This window comes from Scyliorhinus torazame, chromosome 2 (genome assembly GCF_047496885.1).
Source record: "Scyliorhinus torazame isolate Kashiwa2021f chromosome 2, sScyTor2.1, whole genome shotgun sequence".
Classification (NCBI taxonomy): domain Eukaryota; kingdom Metazoa; phylum Chordata; class Chondrichthyes; order Carcharhiniformes; family Scyliorhinidae; genus Scyliorhinus; species Scyliorhinus torazame.
Window position 1 is genome coordinate 133,290,866 of NC_092708.1, and position 24,603 is coordinate 133,315,468.

At 47.7% G+C, this 24,603-nt stretch overlaps 1 protein-coding gene across 6 annotated transcripts in view; it reads right to left on the minus strand.

Moving 5' to 3' along the window:
* The window catches only part of sestd1 (SEC14 and spectrin domains 1), a 275,430-nt gene that overhangs the window by 219,975 nt on the left and 30,852 nt on the right, over positions 1-24,603 (minus strand). For all 6 annotated transcript variants that reach the window (XM_072477346.1, XM_072477354.1, XM_072477310.1 and 3 more), the window contains exons 2-3: positions 16,620-16,685; positions 13,965-14,056 (exon numbers count right to left, since the gene is read on the minus strand). In XM_072477346.1, the coding sequence (XP_072333447.1) occupies positions 13,965-14,019 (55 nt within the window). In that variant the 5' untranslated portion in view covers positions 14,020-14,056; positions 16,620-16,685. The remainder of the gene's footprint in view (positions 1-13,964; positions 14,057-16,619; positions 16,686-24,603) is intronic.

Genomic DNA, 24,603 nt, shown 5'->3' on the forward strand with positions numbered 1-24,603 from the left:
ATATTTGGTAACAAATACCAAAAAGCCCAGAAAAAAATGCAAACATTACAAAAAACAGAACCATGGTGGTGGCGGTGGTGGGGGAAGAAAGAAGCAAACCTCCTCCCCCTTATATAGTACCTCTGGCAACATTTCTTTGTTTTAAAAATAACCCGATTTAATTTCGCTGGTGGACTCAATGCAAAACGCAGTATTCTATTCAAAAGAACTACAAACAAAGAAAATAATTTTTAAAATCTGCATACTGTAAAACATTTTTGCACAGCTTGCAGGGTTATTTGGCCTTTTGGGGAAAAAAAACGATAAATCAAGTTATATCTTACAACCTGAAATGACAGCATGTCAGGGTGACCTCAACACCCAGCATCAGAGGAATGCACATAGTAAATAATTGCTGCAGGTCCTCTTATAGCATAAACAACATCTTTCTTTCATAAAGTTTTTAATTTGTTGCTAATCTACAGAGGTTTCCAACTGAAAAAAGGTTGGCTCGGTCGGTGCTCATTGCATTTTTTCCAAGTCAATCCAAAATAGTAATAAAAAGGCAGTATTCATTTTTAGTGGTTGAAAGGTTTAAAGTTCATCAAGCAAACTAATGTGTAGACAGAATTTAATATTTTAACCCGCATAAACCTAGTTAGAGGTAAAATAGAAATAAAGGCTGGAAAGGTATTTTTTATTCGTTGTATCATCTGTTACTGTCCACTGAAGAAAGGAAATGGCGCTGAACCAATGTTAAAACAACATAACCTGATATTTAAACAGTTTAAACAGTTTAAAATGATAAAACTACAAATTTTGGAGATCAAATACAAGAGAAAAATGTTAGAAATACACAGGTCAGCCAGTATTTGCAAAATGAAAATAAAAGACAAGATGCGACATTTCAGGTATGATTTATAAAGCAACATATCCAAAATGTCACCACTTGTCTTTTTTACCCCCACTATACTTTAGAAGGTAAACTCCATTTTAACCCCACCCCCATACACGCTATTGTACTTTGCTGATTTTCAGCTTCCTGGCCTGCCCCCAACACAACCCCACCCTTACCCCCAACACAACCCCACCCTTCTCCCATGTGGCCACCTGTCCCTTGCTGTTCAGTTGCTCCCATTTGCACATTCTGTTCTTACCTACTGCCACGATTAATACTCTTCATCCATGAACGGCACAATTAACATTTCCATTTGTTATTACCACGGCAAACTTGTCAATCTTTCCTTTGCCCCAGCCTATCCCTATTCTTCTATCTGTCCCAACTCCTCTATCTCCTTTTCAACTCCATAATTCTTTACATTTCTATTTTTTCTTCAGTTCTGTCGAAGGGTCATTTAGACTTCAAACGCTAACAGTTTATCTCCACAGATGCTGCCAGGTCGCTCCAACCCAAGCCCAAAGCCGGGGAGCAGCCCAAAGCGATTATAGCAAAGCTGCACCGGTTCCAAGCCTGGAAGGGAAAAGGCTGGCAGACCAATTAGCGGAGCGGGAGTAGGACGCAGCGACCAGTATCCCCCCCGCACAGGGGGAAGAGTGGAGAAACATGCTAAAAAAAGGAGCTAAGCACCATAAAGGAGGCGCTCAGGCAGAGACTTTAGGAGAAAATCCTAAAGTGGGCCCGGCAGACAGGATTGAGCACATGGGAAGGGAAGAACATAAGGGTGTATCAGGACATTGGGGCGGATCTGGTCAAAAGAAGGGCTGAGTTCAACAGGGCAAAATCGGCACTCTACAAAAGCAAGGTGCGATTTGGGATATTATTCCCGTCCAGACTCTGGGTAACATTTAAGGGGAAAGAGCTGTATTTTAACACCACAGGGGAGGCTGATGAGTTTGTTACATCGAACAAACGGGGGGAGGAACATCCGCAACCGCAATGAAAATCACAGGGATGGAAAAGAAAGGGAAAATTGGAACAAAGAGCAGAGGACAGACCGCAAACAAGTACAATAAGATCATGAACTGTACACGTGTATTATGTTTTGCACGGGACTGTGCTGCCTCGTTTCTGGGCTTGTCTCATCTCTCAATGCGATGGAGGGGGGTGGGGGGAGCAAGGGAAATGAGGGTGAGAAAAGCGGACAGGTGTGCGAGACAAGGGCCAATAGGAGGAAGGTTAAACAGGGCCAGAGCTGGGAAAGTACTGGGAGGAGCGCCACCGTAATAGCGAGGGCCAACACGGGATGGCAGTAATGAAGGAGGGCTGTGGCGCGCCTCTCAGGGGAGAGGAGCGCCTCGCACAAGAAGTGGGGGGGGGGAAAAGAGGACACGGGGGTGGGGGGGGCAGAACAAAAGAGAAGCAAAGAGAAGGGCGAGATAGAGTAGTACAGACACAGGCCTCGGCGGGCATGGAGTACTGGAGCCCAACCTCATGGAGAGTGGCGACCCTGGCCATTTTAGATGGCCCCCTAACAAAGGGAAACCCCGAAGTGCAGTGGCGCGTCCACCGGGTAAGTATGGGTGATCTCGCAGGACCAGGGGGTTATAAACCCCCCACCAGAATTGTTACCTGGAATGCAAGGGGTCTCAACGGCCCAATGTAAAGATCCAGAGTCTTTGCCCACCTAAGAAGCCTAAAAGCAGACATAATCTGCCTACAAGAGACTCTCCTGAGGCAGAAGGACCGACTACTGGTAAGGAAGGGCTGGGTGGGACAGACGTACCACTCATGCTACGGGACGAGGGCTAAAGGGGGGGGGGGGGGGGAGTAGCAATATTAATTAACAAAAGGACGAGGTTTACGGAAACCAAGACAGTTACTGACCCAGGGGGATGGTACATCATGGTCAGTGGTGTCCTGGAAGGGGCAACGGTCATATGGTAAATGCGTGCGCTCCCAACTGGGAGGACACAGAATTCATAAAGAAGACCATGGTGGAAATCCCCATCCTTGACACACACTGACTGATTATGGGGGGTGACTTTAACTGCGTGCAGGACCCCGTGACAGACCGATCAAACCCCAGAATTGGGATAAAGACTGGCATGGCTAGGGAGCTAGGAGCTTTCACGGAACAGATGGGGGCAGGAGGGAAGGCTTCAGATATGTGGATCATCGGGATATCTTCTGGGGAAGGTGGGACCTGAACATGAAGGGCGGATTGCACCGAAACTGGAGCGGCACCAATATCCTGGGTGGGAGGTTTTCTAGAGCTCTTCAGGAGGGTTTAAACTAGTTTGGCACAGGGATGGGAACCAGAGCTATGGATCAGAGGATAGGGCAGCAGTTGAACAGGTAGAAATAGTATGCAGCGAGTCTGTGAGGAAGTATAGACAGTTGATAGGGCAAAGTTGCACTCAGTGGAATGGGTTCAAGTGTGTCTGTTTCAATGCAAGGAGTGTCAAGAATAAGGGAGATGAACTTAAGAGCATGGATCAGTACTTGGAACTACAATGTTGTGGCCATTACGGATACATGGATTTCACAGGGGCAGGAATGGTTGTTAGATGTTCCGGGGTTTAAATGTTTTCAGAATAGGGAGGGAGGTAAAAGAAGAGGGGGCGTGGCACTGTTAATTAGAGAGTGCATCACAGCTACAGAAAAGAAGGTAGTTGAGGAGGGTTTGTCTACTGAGTCAGTATGGGTGGAAGTCAGAAATAAGAAAGGAGCAGTCACTTTATTGGGAGTTTTCTATAGACCCCCCAATAACAGCAGAGAGATAGAGGAACAGATTGGGTGGCGGATCTTGGAAAGATGCAGAAATAACAGAGTTGTTGTTATGGGTAACTTCAACTTCCCTAATATTGACTGGAACCTCCTTACTGCAAATGGTTTGGATGGAGCAGATTTTGTCAGGTGTGAACAGGAAGGTTTCCTGACTCAACACCAGCCTCCCCAAACAGGCCTGGAATGTGGCTACCAGGGGCTTTTCACAGTAACTTCATTTGAAGCCTACTTGTGACAATAAGCGATTTTCATTTTTCATTTCATTTCATTTCATATGTAGATAAGCCGATGGGGGTGGGGGGGGCATATTGGACTTGAGGCTTGGTAATGAACCAGGCCACGTGCCAGATGTCTCGGTGGGGGAGCATTTTGGTGACAGTGACCACACCTCCTTGACCTTTACCATAGTTATAGAGAGGGATAGGAACGGACAGTATGGGAAGGTATTTAACTGGAGGAGGGGAAATTATACTGCTATTAGACAGGAGCTGAGGAGCATAATGTGGGAACAGTTGTTCTTGGGAAAATGCACAACAGTAATGTGGGGGTTATTTAAGGAGCACTTGCTGCGAATGCTGGATAGTTTTGTCCCATTGAGACGAGGAAGGAATGGTAAGGTGAAGGAGCCTTGGATGACAATAGAACTGGAGCTTCTAGTCAAGAGGAAGAAGGAAGCTTACGTAAGGTTGAGGAGGCAAGGATCTGACACGGCTCTAGAGGGTGACAAGGTAGCCAGGAAGGAGCTCAAAAGTGGACTGAGGAGAGCTAGAAGGGGGCATGAGAAAGCCCTGGCGGGAAGGATTAGGGAAAACCCCAAAGCGTTCTACTCTTATGTGAGAAATAAGAGGATGATCAGAGTGAGAGTAGGGCCGATCAGGGATAGTGGAGGGAACTTGTGCCTAGAGTCTGAGGAGATGGGGGAGGCCCAAAATGAATATTTTGCTTCAGTATTCACATGAGAGAGGGACCTTGTTGCTCATGGGAACAGTGTGAACCAGGTTAATAGACTCAAACAGGTTGATATTAAGAAGGAGGATGTGCTGGAAACAGATAAGTCCCCTGGGTCTGACGGGATATACCCAAGGTTACTGTGGGAAGCGAGGGAGGAGATTGCTGCGCCGTTGGCGATGATCTTTGCTTCCTCATCTCCACTGTAGTAGTACCGGATGATTGGAGGGGGGCGAATGTTGTTCCCTTGTTCAAGAAAGGGAATAAGGCAATTATTGGGAATTACAGTATCATCAGTCTCACGTCTGTCATGAGCAAAATATTGGAAAGGATTCGGAGAGATAGGATTTATGATTATTTAGAAATTCATAGTTTTATTCAATATAGTCAGCATGGCTTTGTGAGGGCAGGTCATGCCTCACAAGCCTCACTGAATTCTTTGAAGATGAGACGAGACGCATTGATGAAGGTCGAGCAGTGGATGTGATGTATATGGATTTCAGCAAGGCATTTGATAAGGTTCCCCATGATAGGCTCATTCAGAAAGTATGGGGACATGGGATACAGGGAAATTTGGCTGTCTGGATACAGAATTGGCTGGCCGAAAGAAGACAGCGAATGGTAGTGAATGGAAAGTATTCCGCCTGGAGGTCGGTGACCAGTGGCGTCCCGCAGGGATCTGTTCTGGGAACTCTGCTCTTGTGGTTTTATAAATGACTTGGATGAGGAAGTGGAAGGGTGGGTTAGTAAGTTTGCCGATAACATGAAGGTTGGAGAGTTGTAGATAGTGTTGAGGGCTGTTGCAGGTTACAACAGGACATTGACAGGATACAGAGCTGGGCTGAGAAGTGGCAGATGGAGTTCAACCTAGATAAATGTGAAGTGATTCATTTGAATTTGAATGCTGAACACAGGGTTAAAGGCAGGATTTTGGAAGTGTGGAGGAACAGAGGGATCTTGAGGTCCACGTACATAGATCCCTCAAAGTTGCCACCCAGGTTGATAGGATTGTTAAGAAGGCGTATGGTGTATTGGCTTTCATTAACAGGGGAATTGAGCTTAAGAGCCGCGAGGTTTTGCTGCCGTTTTATAAAACCCTAGTTAGACCACACTTGGAATAGTGTGTCTAGTTCTGGTCACCTCATTATAGGAAAGATGTGGATGCTTTGGAGAGGGTACAGAGGAGATTTACCAGGATGCTGCCTGGAATGGAGGGCATGTCTTAAGAAGAAAGATTGAGGGAGCTCGGGCTTTTCTCACTGGAGCGAAGGAAGAGAGGTGGCTTGATATGGGTGTACAAGGTGACGAGGCATGGATCAAGTGGATAGCCATGAATAGGGTGGAAATGGCTGTCACGAGGAGACACAGTTTTAAGGTGATTGGAGGAAGTTATACGGGAGATAGCAGAGGTAGGTTCTTTACACAGAGAGTGGTTGGTGCACTGCCAGCAGAGTGGTGGAGTCTGAGTCATTAGGGACATTTAAGCGGCTCTTGGACAGGCACATGGACAGGAGTAAATTGAAGGGGTGTAGGTTAGGTTGACCTTAGGTCAGGCTAAAAGGTCGGCACAACATCGTGGGCCAAAGGGCCTGTACTGTACTGCACTGTTCGATGGTCTATATGAGACGAAGAGTCACGAGGCGCTCACTTCTTCCAAGAGAGAACTCATGAAGCTGGTTCGCAAGTTCATTCATGATAGCAAATACAACTCCATGGATTCTACATTATTCTTCCGATTTCCCTTTCCAGAAGAAAGCATAGCCGCCTCGGAGTTCTTTGAGCTGCTCCTCAGGGGGACAGGATTTTCTTTTTCTCCCAAAGGATCAAGAGCATTTGGAACTCTCTTCCCTGGAGAACGGTGGAAGCCAGGTCATTTGAACATGTTCAAGGCTGAATTAGACAGATTTTTGATTTGCAAGGAAGCCAGTTATGGGGAGGCAGGCAGGAAAGTCACAAGCAGATCAGCAATGACCTTATTGAACGTCGGAACGATCGAGACACCCAAGGCCTACTCCTGCTCCTACTTCTTTTGAAAGGTTTCGCAAAGCTTTTATTTATCTGTATTTTGTTCTTAAAATTTGATACCATATGACTTGATCATAAAGGCATGACAGAAAATGAGATTTATGATGCCATGTCATTCCAGCCTCATTTAAATTCCACTCCCATTTTACAATGAGCACCAGCGTATAACAAAAATGGGTTGACGCTAACCCTATTTTCCACCCAAAAATCAGGCAGTAGCAGATTCAAATTTGGACAGCCAAATAAAGTGACAATAGGAAATTTCTAATCCTGAATCACGATAGACACACGTAGATTAATTTGAAAAAAATAGACCAATTTTCCTCCAATTTTCTGATCCAAGTTCAGAATTTGAACAGAAGTGACCACAATGATTTCCGGTAGCGGTTATGAAGGAGTAAGTCTCACATTTGGTGGCTCCCGCTCTGGTCGGACCTTTGGACCTTTCCCCCGTTTTTTCTACCGGACTTGAATTGTAAAACGGATGTTAGTGGCAATCGTTTACTGAATTCCCACTTCGGTGCATGGAGAGAAGGACTAGAACTGTTCGTAAGGACAGAAACAAAAAGATAGAGAAGGCTTGGGCTGTAGCTGCAGCAGAAGACAGCATGGCGGAGGTTCGGACCTCTGGCTTGTCGACCCAGCTGTCTATGGAGCAGCTGATGCAAGTCATTCAGGAAAGCTTTGCTACGCAGAAACAGGACTGCTTGAACCTGATAAAAGAGTCGATTGAGCGGTTGGAGCATAGATTGGACACCCAAGATCGGGCGATCCAGAAGGTGGAGAAGGCGCTGGCTGAGCAGGAGGAACATCAGACTGCGGTGGAGTTGGAGGTGAGGGATGCTGAGGGACCAGCAGAAGAAGCTCCTGGAGAAGGTGGAGAATAGGTCCCGCCAGCAGAACCTAAGAATCGTCGGGTTCCCGGAGAGATCCGAAGGAACGGACGATGAGGCATATATTGCAGACATGTTTGTGAAGCTGCTGGGGGATGGGGCATTTGCCCGGCCCTTGGAGGTGTATAGGGCGCGCACAGAGCACTCGCGAGGAAGCCGCGAATGGGAGACAGCACCACCCCCCCCACCCCCCAAGGGCAATGGTGGTGAGATTCTACAGTGGGCCAAGCAGACACGGAGCTGTAAATGGGACAATAGCATCCCACGGGTTTACCAGGACCTCAGTGTATAGGTGGCTAGGAGGAGAGCAGGCTTCAACCAGATCAGGTCGATCCTTTTTAAGAAAAAGGTGAAGTTTGGACTGTTGTACCCAACCCGTCTCTGTGTCATACATGAGGATCAGCACTTTTACTTCGAGTCGCCGGAGGACACGTTGGACTTTGCGAAAAAAGGGCTGGTGATGAATTGAGAACTTCTGAACTTGGCTGCAGTGTTCATGTTTTTGGTTTTTCTTTTTGTTTCTCTGTTTTTGTAAACAGTTTCTCGTTTTGCGTTTCATGGAAGATGTTTGTGATGCCGTTTGCATTGATTTGGAACCAGCGGTAGAGCGGAGTGAGTTAAGGTTTTCATTTGCACTGTTGGGGGATAGAGGTGTGCTTGTTTTGATCTTGGTGTTTTTCTGTTGGGCAATTGTTTGGGGATTGTTTGATGCTGAAATTTGTTTGTATGAGCGGGGGGTGGGGGGAACAATAGGTGGGAGACTATCTGGCGCCAGGGATGGGGACCACCAAGCTAGTTGGACAAGCTAGCTCTCGGAAGCGCAGTGGGGGGGGCGCATATGTTTGGTTTAGCAAATGGGTTGGGTTACAGGGTGTTGTTACTCATGGGGGGGGGGGGGAAGGGCGGGTGAATGTTCTGCTGACGAGGGAGGGACTTGGGCTGAGGGACAGAGAGGAGGTTAGGGACGGGGGCTGCCTGGGGATGGACCGGTGGAGGTGCGGAGCAAAGGCTGGAGGCGGGCCTAAAAAAGGGGATGGCTGATCGGCGGGGGGGGGGGGGGGGCACTGAGCCCCCAACTAGGCTGATCACCTGGAATGTTCGAGGGTTAAATGGTCCAGTCAAAAGGGCACATGTGTTCGCGCATCTTAGGGGATTGAAGACGGACGTGGTAATGTTGCAAGACACGCACCTTAGAGTAACGGACCAGATTAGACTGAGAAAAGGCTGGGTCAGTCAGGTCTTTCACTCGGGACTAGATTCAAAGACTAGAGGGTCGCGATCCTGTTCAATAAGTGGGTGGTGTTTGAGGCGCGTAGAATAGTCTCGGACACGGGAGGTTGGTACATTATGGTCAGTGGGAAGCTAGAGGGGGTGCAGGTGGTATTAGTAAATGTGTATGCGCCAAATTGGGATGATGTGGAGTTTATAAAGAGGATGCTGGGGAAGATACCGGACCTGAACTCGCACAGGTTGGTCATGTGAGGGGACTTCAACACAGTTATGGACCCTGGCTGGGACCGGTCATGCTCGAAAATGGGCAGGGTGGATCCATGGAGATTTGGGCAGCCGAGGGTGAAGGAGTTCTCCTTCTACTCACACGTGCATAAAGTGTTCTCCCGGATTGATTTCTTTATTTTGAGCAGGGCCTTGCTGGCTGGGGTGATGGACACGGGGTAGTCAGCGATTACACTCTCAGACCATGCTCCGCACTGGGTTGACCTGCAGGTTAGGAAAGACAGTAACCAGCGCCCGCACTGGAGGCTGGATGTGGGACTTTTGGCAGATGAAGGGGTGTGCGAGCGGCTGAGGAAATACATTCAGAGCTTCCTGCAGGTCAATGACACGGGGGAAATTTCAGCAGCGGTGGTGTAGGAAGCACTGAAGGCGGTGGTCAGAGGGGAGCTGATCTCGATCCGGGCCCATAGAGAGAAGGTGGACAGGGCAGAGACGGACCGTCTGGCAAAGGAGATACTACGGATTGATAGGCGGTATGCGGAGACCCCAGAGGCAGGGCTTTTAAGGGAACGTCGGAAGTTACAGGCGGAGTTTAGCTTGCTGACCACAGGGAGGGTGGCAGAGCGGCTGAGAAAGGCGAGGGGGGCGATCTATGAACATGGAGAGAAGGCCCGCAGAATGCTTGCACAGCAGCTAATAAAGAGGGAGGCAACCACGGAGATGAGATAGGGAATGTAAAGGACGGAGATGGGAACCTGGTTGGTGATTCAGTAGGGGTGAATAAGGCGTTTAGGGATTTCTACAGCAGGCTGTACAGGTCGGAACCCCCTACAGGGCCGGAGGGGATGAGGCACTTCTTGGAGGGGCTGAATTTTCCAAAGGTGGACGGGGAGCGGGTAGAAGGGCTGGGGGCCCCAATCGGGCTGGAAGAGACAGTGGAGGGCTTGAAGGCCGTGCAGGCAGGTAAGGCCCCGGATCCGGACGGGTACCCAGTGGAGCTTTATAAAGGTTCTCGGGGATATTGGGGCCGGTGTTGTTGAGGATGTTCAATGAGGCAAGGGAAAGAGGGGTGCTGCCCCCGACGATGTCACAGGCAACAATTTCGCTGATTCTTAAGCGGGACAACAACCCGGAGCTGTGTGGGTCCTACAGGCCGATCTCCCTGTTGAATGTAGATGCCAAGTTGCTGGCCAAAATCTTGTCCTCCAGGATCGGGGATTGTGTTCCGGCCATTACTGGGGAGGACCAGACGGGGTTTGTTAAGCGGAGGTAGTTGGTGACCAATGTAAGAAGGCTGTTAAATGTGATCATGATGCCCCCGGAAAGTAGTGAGGTGGAGATAGTGATCGCAATGGATGCAGAAAAGGCTTTTGATCGGGTAGAATGGGATTATCTGTGGGAGATACTGGGACTGTTCGGATTTGGGCGGGGCTTATTGACTGGGTCAGGTTACTGTATCAGACTCCTGCGGCAAGTGTACGGACGAATAGGACAACATCGGACTATTTTAGACTGCACCGGGGGACGAGACAGGGATGCCTCCCTCTCCCCACTGTTGTTTGCACTGGCTATAGAGCCATTGGCAATTGCATTGACAGCCTCGAGGGGCTGGAGAGGACTGGTCCGGGGGGGGGGGGGGGGGGGGTGAAGCACAGGGTTTCGCTCTATGCGGGTGACCCGCTTCTGTACGTTTCGGACCTAATAGAGGGGATGGAAGAAATCATGAGGATTCTAGTGCAATTTGGTCGCTTTTCGGGGTATAAGCTTAATGTGGAAAAGAGTGAGATGTTTGTGGTCCAGGCGAGGGGACAGGCGAGGCGACTGGGAGAGCTGCAGTTTAGGTTAGTAGAGGGAGGCTTTAGGTACCTAGGCATCCAAGTGACGCGGGTGTGGGACCGGCTGCATAAACTGAATCTGGCCCGGCTAGTGGACCAAATGAAGGACGATTTTCGGAGATAGGACGCGCTTCCGTTGTCTCTGGCTGGGAGGGAGCAAATGGTGAAGATGACGCTCCTCCCGAGATTCCCGTTTGTATTTCAGTGTCTCCCCATTTTTATTCCGCGGTCCTTTTTTAAGCGGGTCAACAGAGTGATCACGGGCTTCGTCTGGGTGGGCAAGACCCCGCGAGTAAGGACGGTAATGCTTGAGCGGAGTCGGGGAGAGGGCGGGCTGGCGCTGCCAAATTTTAGCAACTATTACTGGGCGGCTAATATAGCCAAGATCAGGGCAGCACGGTGGCACAGTGGTTAGCATTGCTGCCTACGGCGCTGAGGACGCGGGTTCGAATCCCGGCCCTGGGTCACTGTCCATATGGAGTTTGCACATTCCCTCCGTGCCGCGTGGGTTTCACCCCCACAACCCAAAGATGTGCAAGTTAGGTGGATTGGCCACGCTAAATTGCCCCTTAATTGGGAAAAATAACTGGGTACTCTAAAAAAAATGTTTTTAAATCATATTGCCATGATCAGGAAGTGTATGGTGGGGGAGGGGTCGGCATGGGTGCTTACGGAGACGGCTTCATGTAAGGGCACCAGTCTGGGGGCGTTGGTAACTGTGCCTCTGCTGTTCCCGCCGGCACTGTACTCCACCAGTCCAGTTGTGGTGGCGGCCCTGAGAGTTTGGGGCCAATGGAGGAGGCATGTGGGAGCATCGGTCCGAGTCCCAATCTGTGATAAGCACCGGTTTGCCCCAGGGAGTATGGACGGGGGGTTCCGGTTATGGCTGAGAGCGGGGATTGAGAGGATGGGGGATTTGTTCATAGAGGGGAGCTTTCCGAGTGCGAGGGAGTTGGAGGAAAAGTTTGGGTTGGCGAGGGGAAACAAATTCAGGTATCTGCAGGTGCGGGACTTCCTTCGTAAACAGGTGTCAACCTTCCCGCTCCTACCGGTAAGGGGGATTCAGGACAGGGTAGTTTCCAGAGGGTGGGTAGGAGAAGGGAGCGTCTCGGACATTTATAAGGAGCTCATGGGGTCGGAGGAGACGCAGACCGAGAAGCTGAAGTGCAAGTGGGAGGAGCTGGGAGGTGAGATAGAGGATGGTCTATGGGCTGACGCGTTGAGTAGAGTCAACACGAGCGCAACATGTGCCAGGTTCAGCCTGATACAATTTAAGGTTGTTCACCAGGCTCACATGACAATGGCCCGGATGAGCAGATTGTGACCATAACAAGGAACGGTTATTAAAGACACCAGTACATACGAACATTTGAATTAGTAAGCCTTTCGGCCCCTCAGGCTTGCTCGGCTATGTGATAAGATCATGGTTCATCCGATTGTGCCCTCAAATCTACTTTCCTCTCTATCCACTATAACCTTTGGCTCCCTTGCTAATCAAGAATCTCCTTAAAACTATTCACAGACACAGCCTCCACTTCTCTCTGAGGAATAGAATTTCATTGACTAACAACCCTTGGAGAGAAAAGAATTTTGCTTCATCTCAGACTTATTTTTAAAATGTATCCCCTGGTTATAGTCTCTTCCACAATTGGAAATATCCTCTCAGCATCTACCCTGCCAAGTACCCACCTCTAGTTATTATATGTTTCAATAAGATCATCTCTCATTCTTCCAAACTCCAATGAAGAACAGGACCAACATGTTCCTCATATTACACTTTCATCCCAGGAATCAATCGAATGAACCTTCCCTGAACTGCTTTGAAAGCAATTATGCCCTTTCTTAGGTAGAGAGACCAAAACTGTACACAGTACTCCAGATGTGATCTCATTAGTAGCTAAACTTCCCTATTTTAATATTCGGTTTCTCTTGCAATAAACAACTTTCCATTGACTTTCCTGATCACTTGCCACACCTTCATATTGTACTAACCTTTTGTGAGTCATGTACCCATGACAATCAGACCTTGCTGTACTGCAGAACTTTGCAAACTCACTCAATTTAAATAATATATTGCTTTTCTACCCTTCCTACCAAAGGGGACAGGTTCATATTTTCCTACATTTTACTCCATCGGTCAAAGTTTTGCCCATTTGGGTGTGATTTGCCAGAAATTCCTGCCCAGGTCAACGGACCTTTAAATGGCCAGTCAAATTTTTCATCCCACCCACGACTATTTCCATTGTGGGCGGGACCAGAAAAAGTACCCCCATATGTTCACAACTTACTCTCCCACTTATCTTTATGACATCAGCAAAGGTAGCACACATACATCTGGTCCCTTCATCCAAAACATTGATATAGATTGTAAATAGCTGAGGCCCCAGCACTGATCCCCGTGGCATGCCAATCGGTACAGCTTTGCCAGCCAAAACTGACCCATTTACAACTACTCTCTGCTTAACCAATCCCCTACACCAGGAGTTCTTATTTTGTGTCGCAACCTTTGATGTCGCAACTTATAAAATATATTTTGAAAATTAATATCTACAGTTTCTAATCTACTGTATCTACAGGTTCCCCTTCATCCACCTTTCTACTTCCTCAAAAAAAATCTAATACATTAGTCAAACATGGTTTCCCTTTCACAAAACCATATTGACTCTGCCAGTTTTTTAATGATTTTCTAAATGTCCGGGTATAAACACCTTAATAATAGATTCTAGCATGTTCCCTATGACAGATGTTAGGCTAATTGGCCTGTGGTTAACACTGCTGCCTCACAGTGCCAGGGGCCCGGGTTCGATTCCAGATTGGGTGACCGACAGTGTGGAGTTTGCACATTCTCCCAGTGTCTGCGTGGGTTTCCTCCTGGTGCTCCGGTTTCTTCCCACAGTCCAAAGATGTGCAGGTTAGGTGGATTGGCCATGATCAATGTGCAGGGTTAAGGGGATAGGGCAGGGAATTGGGCCAAGGTAGAGTGCTCTTTCAGAGGGTCAGAGCAGACTCGATGGGCCAAATGGCCTCCTCCTGCACTGTAGGGATTCTATTGGTGAGCAAACCCACACTCAGAACATGAAGCAATCTTTTTTAAAATTCGACCCATTATGTGGAATACTCGCAACATACACAATACTATACCTGAGAGAAAGGCTAGCCTTTTCTTCAGTATGGGTAACATACTTGTGGCCTCCATTGTTTCAGTGTGAGAATGGTCAGAAGTGTCTATGGTTCTGCAAGATAAACATTCACTATGTCAGCACCATCTGGAAAATGTAACCTACCAATTATTTCTTCAATATAATCCTTAAATTAGCCAACTATCTTTGACAGATTGGAGTGCAACAAACATTAGCAAAAATATCACTAATCTGTAAAAAAACAAGAACTCTTAACCTTTATAGAAAAATAGAAATGAACTACACAAGATACATCTTGGAATTTAGCCCTTTTTGTATACGTCAAGGTATGTGGAAGCTGAATATCAGATCGCTCCTGCAGGCACCTCTCTAGCTATATATTACCTTTGGGCAAATTTGCACAGTCATGAGTTATGAGGTGCCAGAATTTCCTCCTCAGCAGCTTGACAAGTAGTACAATTTGCCATAAAGTGCGACCACATTGTCTCTACCTTTCTGACCACCATAAGACCATAAGACATAGGAACGGAAGTAAGGCCATTCGGCCCATCGAGTCCACTCCACCATTCAGTCGTGGCTGATTTCAACTCCATTTACCCGCTCTCTCTCCATAGCCCTTAATTCCTCGAGAAATCAAGAATTTATCAACTTCTGTCTTAAAGACACTCAACGTCCTGGCCTCCACCGCCCTCTGTGGCAATGAATTCCACAGACCCACCACTCTCTGGCTGAAGAAATTTCTCCTCATCTCTGTTCTAAAGTGACTCCCTTTTATTCTAAGGCTGTGCCCCCGGGTCCTAGTCGCCCCTGCTAATGGAAACAACTTCCCACGTCCACCCTATATAAGCCATTCATTATCTTGTAAGTTTCTACTAGATCTCCCCTCAACCTCCTAAACGCCAATGAATATAATCCCAGGATCCTCAGACGTTCATCGTATATTAGGCCTACAATTCCTGGGATCATCCGTGTGAATCTCCGCTGGACCCGCTCCAGTGCCAGTATGTCCTTCCTGAGGTGTGGGGCCCAAAATTGCTCACAGTATTCTAAATGGGGCCTAACTAATGCTTTATAAAGCTTCAGAAGTACATCCCTGCTTTTATATTCCAAGCCTCTTGAGATAATTTATCATAGAATTTACAGTGCAGAAGGAGGCCATTTGGCCCATCGAGTCTGCAACATTGCATTTGCTTTCTTAATTACGGACTCAACCTGCAAGTTTACCTTTAGAAAATCCTGGACTAGGACTCCCAAGTCCCTTTGCACTTCAGCATTATGAATTTTGTCACCGTTTAGAAAATAGTCCATGCCTCTATTCTTTTTTCCAAAGTGCAAGACCTCGCACTTGCCCACGTTGAATTTCATCAGCCATTTCTTGGACCACTCTCCTAAACTGTCTCAATCTTTCTGCAGCCTCCCCACCTCCTCCATACTACCTGCCCCTCCACCTATCTTTGTATCATTGGCAAACTTAGCCAGAATGCCCCCAGTTCCGTCATCTAGATTGTTAATATATAAAGAGAACAGCTGTGGCCCCAACACTGAACCCTGCGGGACACCACTCGTCACCAGTTGCCATTCCGAAAAAGAACCTTTTATCCCAACTCTCTGCCTTCTGCCTGACAGCCAATCGTCAATCCATGTTAGTACCTTGCCTCGAATACCATGGGTCCTTATTTTACTCAGCAGTCTCCCATGAGGCACCTTATCAAAGGCCTTTTGGAAGTCAAGATAGATAACATCCATTGGCTCTCCTTGGTCTAACCTATTTGTTATCTCTTCAAAGAACTCTAACAGGTTTGGCAGGCACGACCTCCCCTTACTAAATCCATGCTGACTTGTCCTAATCCGACCCTGCACTTCCAAGAATTTAGAAATCTCATCCTTAACAATGGATTCTAGAATCTTGCCAACAACCGAGGTTAGGTTAATTGGCCTATAATTTTCCATCTTTTTCCTGTTCCCTTCTTGAACAGGGGGTTTACAACAGCGATTTTCCAATCCTCTGGGACTTTCCCTGACTCCAGTGACTTTTGAAAGATCAGAACTAACACCTCCACTATTTCTTCAGCTATCTCCTTTAGAACTCTAGGATGTAGCCCATCTGGGCCCGGAGATTTATCAATTTTTAGACCTCTTAGTTTCTCTAGCACTTTCTCCTTTGTGATGGCTACCATATTCAACTCTGCCCCCTGACTCTCTGGAATTGTTGGGATATTACTCATGTCTTCTACTGTGAAGACTGACGCAAAGTACTTATTTAGTTCCTCAGCTATTTCCTCGTCTCCCATCACTAGATTACCAGCGTCATTTTGGAACGGCCCAATGTCTACTTTTGCCTCCCGTTTGTTTTTAATGTATTTAAAGAAGCTTTTACTATCATTCCTAATGTTACTGGCTAGCCTACCTTCATAATTGATCCTCTCTTTCCTTATTTCTCTCTTTGTTATCCTCGGTTTGTTTTTGTAGCCTTCCCAATCTTCTGACTTCCCACTACTCTTTGGTAGCATGTCTCTTTCTTCAGCAATAATCAAGTTCTGTATTACCAAACAACTATTTAAAAATTGTTTGCAAACTTGATTGTTGACCCATTCTTGTAAAATATTTTGTACATAATCTTGAAATCTGTAGCATTTAAAGAAGTGTTACAACTTACTTGAAGGACTTCTGTTAACAAATACATGGCCCATTGATCTCTCAAAATTCATCACAACTCAATGTCCTAAAAAAGAAAACAATAGTAAAGCTTTTTCACCAATGGCAAAATGGTTAGGGGAAGAGAGTGCAAACTGAGAAAGGGGTAAAGTTATAAACAAAGTTTGAAGCAAAGGTGAGGATTCTGAAATCAATGCATCAGAGGATGAGAAGCCCGAGAACATTGGCAAGCAGAGGGATAATAGGTGATTGGGATGGGTTATAAGACAGAAGCAGTAAAATCTTTGGTGAGCTGGAAGTCGTGTATGGTAGAGCACAGGATACTGGTAAGGAGGACCTTAGAGAAGTATTGGGAGAATGACAGTTTCAGTGAGGGTGGCAGAAGAAAAATTAAAACAGTAACAGAGCCAAGAATTCTTATTGAATTTGTAGTGATAGATCAGATGTGGAGTTTAAAGATCACCTCCTGGCTAAACATGGCAGAGGATGTGCACCATTTTCACCTTAAGCAACACGATCAATTCAACATCAGTCTGCTAACAGGAACAAAGGGACATAAGGAACAGAATACATTCAGCTATTCATAGGATCAGGAGTACGCCATTCAGTCCATCATACGAGCTCCGCCATTCAATTGGGTTATGGAATTTTGTATGTTTCAATGAGATCATATCTTTCGTCCAAATTCTAGAGAATACAGTCCCAATCTCCTTGATCTCTCCTCAGAAGACAATCCTATTGTCCCAGGGGTCAATCCGGTGAACCTCCATTGCACTCCCTCTATGCCAAGTATATTTCTCCTCAGATAAGGGGACCAAAACCATACACAACACACCAGTTGAGATCTCACCAAGGCTTTGTACTACTGCAGCAAGACATTTTCAACCAAAATGAATTCACATTATATTTCATCTGCCATGTCCTAGCCCACTCAATTAGTCTTCCAAGTCCTCTTCAAGCCTCCTTACATCTTCCTTACAACTTACATTCCCACCCAGTTCAATGTCATCATTAAATTTAGAAGTATTATAATTGGTCCCCACATCCAAATCATATACATAGGTTGTGAACAGTTGAGGATCAGCACAGATCCATGTGGGAGCACCTCCCCGAGAAACAGCCCAACATCCCTAGAATGATCATTTATTTCTGCTCTGCTTTCTGTCTATTAACCAATTCTCAACGCATACCAGCATATTTCCCCCAATCCTAGGCGCTCTAATTGTATTCCCAAACCCATGTGTGACCTTATCAAAAGCCTTCTGAAAATTCAAATACACCACAACCCACTGGTTCTCCTTTATTTTATTTAAGAAATATTTTCATTGAAGACATTTTTCATATATACAAAAAGTGCAGAAGCCAAACCTCAGCAACGGGCAGCAAAACTAACAACCCCTCCTCCCCCTTTCCCCCCTCCTTCATTTTCCCCTTTTCCTCACAGCATCCCCAAACAGAACCAAACACTTATAACTCCCCTCTTCCCTGCTGACAGCTCAATTCACTTTAAAGAAGTTGATAAACGGCTTCCACCTCAGGGTGAACCCCGTCTCCATTTCACCCAAGGCAAACTTAACTTTTGCCGGGTACAAAAATTCCGCCAGGTCGCTCACCCATCATACAAGCTTGGCAGCTCTGTGTCCCGACAACTCAACAAAAACAATCTCAAGATCCGGGGGTTAAGACGGGGGGAGGGAGGCCGATGTCCTGGCCTTCTCCTCCCTGGTGGCCCGGAGACGGATTTTGCTGGGATGGAGGGACTCAAAGAACAAAGAACAAAGAACAAAGAAATGTACAGCACAGGAACAGGCCCTTCGGCCCTCCAAGCCCGTGCCGACCATACTGCCCGACTAAACTACAATCTTCTACACTTCCTGGGTCCGTATCCTTCTATTCCCATCCTATTCATATATTTGTCAAGATGCCCCTTAAATGTCCCTATCGTCCCTGCCTCCACTACCTCCTCCGGTAGTGAGTTCCAGGCACCCACTACCCTCTGCGTAAAAAACTTGCCTCGTACATCTACTCTAAACTTTGCCCCTCTCACCTTAAACCTATGCCCCCTAGTAATTGACCCCTCTACCCTGGGGAAAAGCCTCTGACTATCCACTCTGTCTATGCCCCTCATAATTTTGTATACCTCTATCAGGTCGCCCCTCAACCTCCTTCGTTCCAGTGAGAACAAACCGAGTTTATTCAATCGCTCCTCATAGCTTATGCCCTCCATACCAGGCAACATTCTGGTAAATCTCTTCTGCACCCTCTCTAAAGCCTCCACATCCTTCTGGTAGTGTGGCGACCAGAATTGAACACTATACTCCAAGTGTGGCCTAACTAAGGTTCTATACAGCTGCAACATGACTTGCCAATTCTTATACTCAATGCCCCGGCCAATGAAGGCAAGCATGCCGTATGCCTTCTTGACTACCTTCTCCACCTGTGTAGCCCCTTTCAGTGATCTGTGGACCTGTACTCCTAGATCTCTTTGACTTTCAATACTCTTGAGGGTTCTACCATTCACTGTATATTCCCTACCTGCATTAGCCCTTCCAAAATGCATTACCTCACATTTGTCCAGGTTAAACTCCATCTGCCATCTCTCCGCCCAAGTCTCCAGACAATCTAAATCCTGCTGTATCCTCAGACAGTCCTCATCGCTATCCGCAATTCCACCAACCTTTGTGTCGTCTGCAAACTTACTAATCAGACCAGTTACATTTTCCTCCAAATCATTTATATATACTACAAAGAGCAAAGGTCCCAGCACTGATCCCTGTGGAACACCACTGGTCACAGCCCTCCAATTAGAAAAGCATCCCTCCATTGCTACCCTCTGCCTTCTATGGCCTAGCCAGTTCTGTATCCACCTTGCCAGTTCACCCCTGATCCCGTGTGACTTCACCTTTTGTACTAGTCTACCATGAGGGACCTTGTCAAAGGCCTTACTGAAGTCCATATAGACAACATCTACTGCCCTACCTGCATCAATCATCTTAGTGACCTCCTCGAAAAACTCTATCAAGTTAGTGAGACACGACCTCCCCTTCACAAAACCGTGCTGCCTCTCACTAATACGTCCATTTGCTTCCAAATGGGAGTAGATCCTGTCTCGAAGAATTCTCTCCAGTAATTTCCCTACCACTGAAGTAAGGCTCACCGGCCTGTAGTTCCCGGGATTATCCCTGCCACCCTTCTTAAACAGAGGAACAACATTGGCTATTCTCCAGTCCTCCGGGACATCCCCTGAAGACAGCGAGGATCCAAAGATTTCTGTCAAGGCCTCAGCAATTTCCTCTCCAGCCTCCTTCAGTATTCTGGGGTAGATCCCATCCGGCCCTGGGGACTTATCTACCTTAATATTTTTTAAGACACCCAACACCTCGTCTTTTTGGATCACAATGTGACCCAGGCTATCTACACCCCCTTCTCCAGACTCAACATCTACCAATTCCTTCTCTTTGGTGAATACTGATGCAAAGTATTCATTTAGTACCTCGCCCATTTCCTCTGGCTCCACACATAGATTCCCTTGCCTATCCTTCAGTGGGCCAACCCTTTCCCTGGCTACCCTCTTGCTTTTTATGTAAGTGTAAAAAGCCTTGGGATTTTCCTTAACCCTATTTGCCAATGACTTTTCATGACCCCTTCTAGCCCTCCTGACTCCCTGCTTAAGTTCCTTCCTACTTTCCTTATATGCCACACAGGCTTCGTCTGTTCCCAGCCTTTTAGCCCTGACAAATGCCTCCTTTTTCTTTTTGACGAGGCCTACAATATCATTCGTCATCCAAGGTTCCCGAAAATTGCCGTATTTGTCTTTCTTCCTCACAGGAACATGCCTGTCCTGTATTCCTATCAACTGACACTTGAAAGCCTCCCACATGTCAGATGTTGATTTGCCCTCAAACATCCGCCCCCAATCTATGCTCTTCAGTTCCCGCCTAATATTGTTATAATTAGCCTTCCCCCAATTTAGCACATTCATCCTCGGACCACTCTTATCCTTGTCCACCAGTACTTTAAAACTTACTGAATTGTGGTCACTGTTACCGAAATGCTCCCCTACTGAAACATCTACCACCTGGCCGGGCTCATTCCCCAATACCAGGTCCAGTACCGCCTCTTCCCTAGTTGGACTGTTTACATATTGTTTTAAGAAGCCCTCCTGGATGCTCCTTACAAACTCTGCCCCGTCTAAGCCCCTGGCACTAAGTGAGTCCCAGTCAATATTGGGGAAGTTGAAGTCTCCCATCACCACAACCCTGTTGTTTTTACTCTTTTCCAAAATCTGTCTACCTATCTGCTCCTCTATCTCCCGCTGGCTGTTGGGAGGCCTGTAGTATACCCCCAACATTGTGACTGCACCCTTCTTATTCCTGATCTCTACCCATATAGCCTCACTGCCCTCTGAGGTGTCCTCTCGCTGTATAGCTGTGATACTCTCCTGAACAAGTAGCGCAACTCCGCCTCCCCTTTTACATCCCCCTCTATCCCGCCTGAAACATCTAAAACCTGGAACGTTTAGCTGCCAATCCTGCCCTTCCCTCAACCAGGTCTCTGTAATGGCAACAACATCATAGTTCCAAGTAGTAATCCAAGCTCTAAGTTCATCTGCCTTACCCGTAATGCTCCTTGCATTAAAACATATGCACTTCAGGCCACCAGACCCGCTGTGTTCAGCAACTTCTCCCCGTCTGCTCTGCCTCAGAGCCACACTGTCCATATTCCCTAGTTCTCCCTCAACGCTCTCACCTTCTGACCTATTGCTCCCGTGCCCACCCCCCTGCCATACTAGTTTAAACCCTCCCGTGTGACACTAGCAAATCTCGCGGCCAGGATATTTATGCCTCTCCGGTTTAGATGCAACCCGTCCATCTTATACAGGTCACACCTGCCCCGGAAGAGCTCCCAGTGGTCCAGATAACCGAAACCCTCCCTCCTACACCAGCTGTTTAGCCACGTGTTTGTCTGCTCTATCTTCCTATTTCTAGCCTCACTGGCACGTGGCACAGGGAGTAATCCCGAGATTACAACCCTCGAGGTCCTGTCTTTTAACTTTCTGCCTAGCTCCCTGAACTCCTGCTGCAGGACCTCATGCCTCTTCCTGCCTATGTCGTTAGTACCAATATGTACAACGACCTCTACCTGTTTGCCCTCCCCCTTCAGGATTCCCTCTACCCGTTCGGAGACATCCTGGACCCTGGCACCAGGGAGGCAACATACCATCCTGGAGTCTCTTTCACGTCCACAGAAGCGCCTATCTGTTCCCCTGACTATAGAGTCCCCTATAACTATTACTCTTCTGCGCTTTGACCCTCCCTTCTGAACATCAGAGCCAGCCGTGGTGCCACTGCTCTGGCTGCTACTGTTTTCCCCTGCCGGATTACCCCGTGTTTTCCAGCCTCACCGATCTCCCCATCGCTGAGCTGGACTCCGATCCAGGCCCTGGGGGGATTTTGGGAAGTTTTTCCAGTTGTATCGATCAGTCTATAATCTCTATCATTGAGGATACATCACAGACAGAGAATAAATCACACCTGGATGAGGAGAGCGAGGCAACACTGTTGACGGCCCTGACCGAGATACTGGATAGCTTTGATGATGAAAATGCCTCTCCCTTCGATTCCATTCCCGACTCTGAGATATTCGCTTTACCAAAGGGTGGAGAGGCCAGCTCTCCGGTTGAGTGCCATTCGTATGCCATGCCTCCGGATTCGGGGAAGGAACCTATTGGGCACTTGATTTCAGCTGCTGTCAGGGGCCCGAGTACCCTTGGGCGATCAGAGAAGCTGGCAACCAGAACCGAGGGGATTTCTAAACAGTGTAGTGATGGTGAAGAGGAGGAAGAGGATGTGCTCAGTCACAGTCAGAGTGTGTCAGAGTCCGGCAGTGAAATGCTGGGCTTGCATCCAGCTGAACCGCTCGACCCCGCTGGATTGGAGAGCAATATAGCGTTTGTCATTGGGCCAAATTTGCCGTGTGGTTACGATGTAGAGCATTTTTCACTCTCTGACCTGGTCAAGTATATTCAGCCTTATTGTGATGCCAGTGGTGTCTTATGCCTGGGGACAGACACAGACTCGGCAGGGAGTGTGATTGAAGTTCAGGTGATCCAGGACGACGATCTGCAGCTGCCCATGTTGCTGGGTGAGGATGGTGAATATCGGATGGAAGCGATAGGTGTGAATGGCAAGGTGCTAGTTGCTGGTGAAGAGTCCGTGATGACTCGATGGAGAGCCCCCGAAGTCAGATGTGTGGGTCAGTGATATGGCAGGGTTTCTCAGCCTGGAAAAAATCAAGGTAGCCTTGAGAGGATCAACTCAAGAGGTTCGGCCAGAGATGGCAACCGTTCATCGACTTCTTCAAAGAAAATTGAACATCAGCAGTAAGGGGGAGGCGTGGGGAGGGGGGAAAGAAAATAGGAGGCATGGCAGTGTTAGATAAGGACAGGGAACTCAGTATACGGGTAATTAGGGAATGGGGCGTGGGCAGTAGGGGACATTGTTTTTTGTTTTTTTTGCGTGTGTCGGCCCACGCGGTTCTTTAAGAAATGTTAATGTGTTAAACTGCGAAAATTACAAATGCTTCAATAAAATATTTTCTGGGAAAAAAAAACAATCGCCAGACTTTCAGGGAGGCTGCGGCCAAGTCAACGGCCTCTCTCCCCAACTGAACTCCCTGATCTTCTGACACTCTAATATCGCCACCTCCGTGCTTAGAGCCACCCTACATACAGAATTTCGGACATTACCCACAAAAGTATCCCTCCCTACCCCCACCACAACCAAACAATAAACCAACCCATCCCCCGCGCTATCCTCCTGTCGACCCCACTTCACTCCCATTCACTCACCACACAGCTAGCATAGTGGCCCCTGCTCGGGGTCTCCCTCTACCCCACTTCCGCCCTTCACCCCCCACACCCCGAAACCCAAACAGAAAAGAAAGCACACTCACCTCTCCGCTCCCATTCTCCTTAACTCCACCAATCCACCTATCCTGTGAGCCCACATTTAACACATCTCCAAAGTTCAGTGTCCTCACACTCCTCCCAGTCCATGCTCTCTCATGAACTCCCTCACTTCCTCCAGCATATCAAAATAAAACTCCTTATTCTGATCCGTGACCTATAGACGAGCAGGATACAGCACCCCAAACTTTCACCCCCTCCTTGTAGAGGGCAGCCTTGATCCAGTTGTAGCCAGCCCACCGCTTGGCCAACTCCTGGTATATTCGCAGCTCAGTCCGCTCCCAGGTGCACTTCTTCGTCTGCCTCGCCCTTTTCATGATTTTCTCCTCAACAAGAAAGCAATGCAGTCTCACCATCATCGCCCTCAGTGGTTCCCCCGCCTTCAGCCACCTCCTCAGCGCCCTGTATTCCCCATCCACCTTGCAGGGACAGTCAAAGACCCCCTCTCCCATCAGCTTCTCCAGCATACTTGCTAAATATTTAGCGGCCTGCACTCTTTTAACCCCCTCAGACATCCTCACGATCCAGCCATTCTGCCTCCTGGAATGATTCTCGAGATTCACCACCTTCTGCCTCAACCTCTTTTAGTTGTCCGCCACCAGCACTATCTCCACTTCCAGCGAGGCCAGCCGGTCCTCGTGCTCCCCCATCGACTCCTCCACCTTCTGGATTGCCAGGCCCTGCACCTCCTGCCTCTGCTCCACTCACTCAATAACTGCCTTAAGTGGCCTCCACTACCTTAGCCAGGTCCTCGAGGCCTCCTTCGTTTGCTGCTGGAACCTGGTATTCAAATGTTCGCAAGCTGCTCTGTAGACCACTGGGCGGGCAATGATGCCCCAGCACCTTCCGCCATCTTTTTCTATGTCGCACCTCAAATATTCTCGCGGTCAGTCTACTGTCTCTTCTTTGTTACATTTCTGCACCATACGCCTTAAACCAGCCCCACCCAGAGGAATATTACAATCCTTCAGTGCTCATACACCAATCAGGTGGGGAAGGACCAGAAAATTCCACCTCA